The sequence below is a fragment of the Octodon degus genome, unplaced genomic scaffold (assembly GCF_000260255.1).
Source record: "Octodon degus isolate 3935 unplaced genomic scaffold, OctDeg1.0 scaffold00026, whole genome shotgun sequence".
NCBI lineage: Eukaryota > Metazoa > Chordata > Mammalia > Rodentia > Octodontidae > Octodon > Octodon degus.
The window spans coordinates 14,106,259-14,110,240 of record NW_004524602.1 but is presented as its reverse complement, the minus strand read 5'-3'; the positions used below and the strand labels follow the sequence as shown (position 1 = coordinate 14,110,240).

Sequence of the window (3,982 nt, the reverse complement as noted above, 5' to 3'; positions counted from 1 at the left end):
GGAGCCGTCCTTGAGCACCCGCCCTGCGGAGGACATCAGGTGCAGCCTGAGCTCACCGAGACGGAAACTGTCGTCATGAAGTGAAAGTGTGGAATCCTGCAGTACATTTTGCAAGCAAAGATATCAATTAGCTTTAAACTTTTTTGCGGAACCGGGGATTGAACTCAGGCCCTTGCACTTGCCAGGGAAGTGCTTATTCCACTGAGCCATCTCCCCGGCCTCAGCTTTAAATATTACGTAATTGCTTTTAAATGTATTTCTTAATGCAGAGCTTAAAGGCAAATCAGTCTCATGAATTTTCAAAGTACGGGTGGGAAAGCACATAAAGGGCGCAGGTATGCACCGTCTGTCAGTATATACACACATACAAATAAAGGCATGTATGTATCCTGATCCTCAGCAATAGTTATTATATAAAAAGCAACCTGATACAGTTTGATGCAAATACAACTACTTAGCATTTCTTCCAGTAACGATGCACTTTAGCTAATAAACACTAACAAGCTATTCTATAAACAACTGTGATAAGAACTAGAGACTCTGAGCCAGCCGATGGCTCAGCAGACTAAAGCCCTGCTTAGGTAGGTGCAGGAGCCCAGCCGGGGCTCAATCTCAGGGCGTGCCGCACTGGTCCCACCCCTGGGGCGCGCTGAGACTTGATGGAGACCAGGCATGGTGGCACGTATCTGTAATCCCAGCACTGGGGAGGCTGAAAACAGGAGGATCACTATGAGTCCGATCTACATAGTGAGACCCTGTACTAAGTGCAAAAAAAAAAAAAAAAAAAAAGAACTAGGGACTTTATAAGAAAGCAGCCTCACCAGTGATCTCCAAGAGTTTACACCTTAGTTGAAAGAATAAAACGGAAATACATTTAAAGGAACATTACCAGGAGATGCTATAAGTTGTAAATAACCAAATACCTTGTGAAGTACAGTAACTTTTATTAGTATTTATAGCATCCCAATTTCCGTGAAGGATGTAAAGTAGTTAGACAAAAGCATACAAATAGCAAAAGCTCCGAGAGGTAAAACTACCATGGCCTGAAACAAACAAAATCACGCCACAGGTAAGCGCTTCACTGCACCTTAGGGTGGGCGCGGTCAGACAGAAGCAGAGGCTGCCCCACGGGGGCAGATGGCGAGCACATGCGGTGCGCTTGGGCACGGGGGCGCAGAGGCCACCCTCCTCCCCTGAAAACAAGACCTGGCTAGAAAACAATGAGCCTAAAAAGTAGAGATGAGAGACGCCACCCCAGAAGTCTGTCCTCGCCTTGCCTGCCATCGCTACCTGCATTACTCTGTAATGGGGTAAGGAAAGGACATGCTGATTAGGGCTGACATTTTTGACCTCTAGAGTTCAGGGCGCATTACGTTCCATCTAGGTTTCCTTTGGGAGGAAACACGATAGGTTCAGACATTCTAATAGATAATGGCAGGGAACGAGGGCACAAGGAGGTGGGTGCCTTAGTAAGGGCTCAAAGGAGGACCTGCACTTTTAGTTTCTAGAAAATGGACATCATAAAAAAAAACTTTCTCAAATGGCACTGAAACATTAGTGCCTATCATTAACAGTATCCTTAATACAAATTCACTACATATAACATTTATTTAAGAGAAACACAGTCACTATTTACATCTACAGACAGTCATGAATTTCAGAATCATCTAAAGCTCCAAAGCCACTCTTCTTAAATCAGCACGGACACATATATACTTAGCTATACCACAAAATGCAACGCATAACTAATCACACGTATATAAAAATCCTCCATTAGCAGCGGAGGACCTAACTACTCTTTAGTTAGATCATACTGTACTTTGGTGTCCACTTTCGCTGGAAAGAAAAGACCCCCAAGTGGGGTTCTCTGCTAAGTGGGATTAGTAATGCAAGTCCAGAGGAGGCTGCAGGCCCGGCAGGGGCTCCTGTCTTACACGACACACAGACGGTAGTATTAAATTTTCAATAAATAGGTACACGATCGAAGAGCTACAATTTATCTCCACTAGAGAACATCACTGCGTACCTGACTGGTATCGCTGTTATAAAGGATAATGGAAAGAGACTCAAAGTGAAAATCAAACTGGAGCGTGATGTTCTGGTCCACAGAAGGCTTTAAGTCTGTCACATCTTGTTCTGGTGGGTGAAACACAAAAATTAAAATTATGAAGCTTTTAAGCGCGCATTCATTTTACACATGTCTTAACAGAGACAATTAACTACCCTAAATTAGCCTCACCCCCTGCAGTACCCTTAAGGCATACACCTTAGGTGACAATGTATGGAATCAGCAATGAGAGAGGGCGCAGTGGCAGAGGGGGGCTGCAGAGTGCTGCAAGGCCCTCACAGTCCTCTACAGCAAGAGCCCTGCTGTCTGTCCACCAAGCACTCTTACCCACCTCTTGAAAGCTCTCCTCAACAGATTATGAGACAGAAGGCCGTAATACTTGGCCCTAGATTAGACAATAAAAGACCTGCGGGCAAAGCGTACGCCTTAGAATCTTCCATTGGCTCCAGTGCCCACCCCTGCCTTGTCAAGAATCGGACACAGCTCAGCAGCAGCACCAGAGCTCAAACACGATGGAACCTTGGAGGTCTGAGCTGAAAGAAACTTGGACAACATTTAGTCTTTTCTCTCATCTTTAGATGGGACAGACAAAACAGAGCCTGCTTTCACTCACCCTCACACGGACTCTGCTATTCTTTTGGAGACTGTTTTTCTTTGTTATTCTGTAGGAAATTCTTTTTGTTTTTAGATCCTACAGGAACTTCTAATCATACAAATTACTGCAAAAGGAAAAACTCCCTAATTTTAACCAGATAAAGTTTCTCCAAACTGAATGTCCTTGCACTTTCCCCCACTTTTCCTAAAAATAATTTATATTCCACTGTTCACATTTGTGACTTGCATCTGAACTCACAAATGTCCCCAAGTTCCACATGAACCTCAGTGTGAACCAAAAGCACAAGCCTGACCCCAGGGGGGCTAACGAGATCACTGATCAGACAGCCCTCCTGTCACCTCCATTCCCCCCCATGCGGCTCCTGCCTCACCGAGACGCTCCGCCTCTCCAGCCGTCTGGACGGCAGCACGAGCCCAGTGAGGGGGATTCTGGCCTCACTGAGCTATGCGACACTCACAACTATCTTCACAACCCAGAAACATCCTACACAATGTCCCCATCATCTGTTGGGACACGTCTAATTCCAAAACACGTCTAGTCTAGCTACAGGAGCAGTGTTGGGATGGTACTATTTTTTTTTTTTTACAGACAAAAAAAACAATAGTACAAAATTTTAAACAAGATTATAGAAGAGTGACACTGGTTACACTGCATATTGTTGTCTTCAAACTAGCTGCTCAGATTACAAGATACAGGCACGCAGAACTCATCAAACAATACAGGCATAAACCTTTCTTTTCAATGAACTAATGGTAATTAGCAGAATTATCCTAAGCGACTTGCGTGCACTTCCTCTTTTCTTTCCTTCGCCCCTCCTTTCATCCTTTCCCTGTCTCAGTTTCTCTTTCCTGTTGAAGTTTCTTCCCATTTCACAGTATCTATTGTACATTCTGGATCTTATTTACTCCTTCAGCTTCTCGGGCTGGGGGACAACACGCTGTGTACAAACGCAGGCCTGGTGTGTCTCACTTGGTACAGTATTACTAACTGACAGTCTCACCAATCACACGGCGACCTGAGAGCACCACAGAGGCATCGAAACCACCCGGTTATGCCGTTTGCTGCAAGCGGGCACTAGAAAGGGCATCCGCTCTTTTCATCCATGGAAATAGCAACACAGTTACATACCAATAAAATATCTACTATTCACTTTATTGATTTTAAATAATGAGACGGGAAATTGTGTTTCATAGAATCTATTTAATAAAATAAAAAGAAGCCTTTATTCTCAAACTACCATTTAAAAATGGCTGAAATATAAAAGATTTGGTGCTTTTTGAAGTTCAATTAGTCTGAAT

General features: G+C 44.0%; 1 protein-coding gene across 1 annotated transcript in view; it reads right to left on the bottom strand.

The window, feature by feature from the left end:
• Vps13c (vacuolar protein sorting 13 homolog C) overlaps positions 1-3,982 on the bottom strand; it is a 170,179-nt gene that overhangs the window by 60,811 nt on the left and 105,386 nt on the right. Inside the window, exons 47-49 of the mRNA XM_023712656.1 lie at positions 3,055-3,079; positions 2,027-2,136; positions 6-96 (exon numbers count right to left, since the gene is read on the bottom strand). Of these exons, the coding sequence (XP_023568424.1) occupies positions 6-96; positions 2,027-2,136; positions 3,055-3,079 (226 nt within the window). The remainder of the gene's footprint in view (positions 1-5; positions 97-2,026; positions 2,137-3,054; positions 3,080-3,982) is intronic.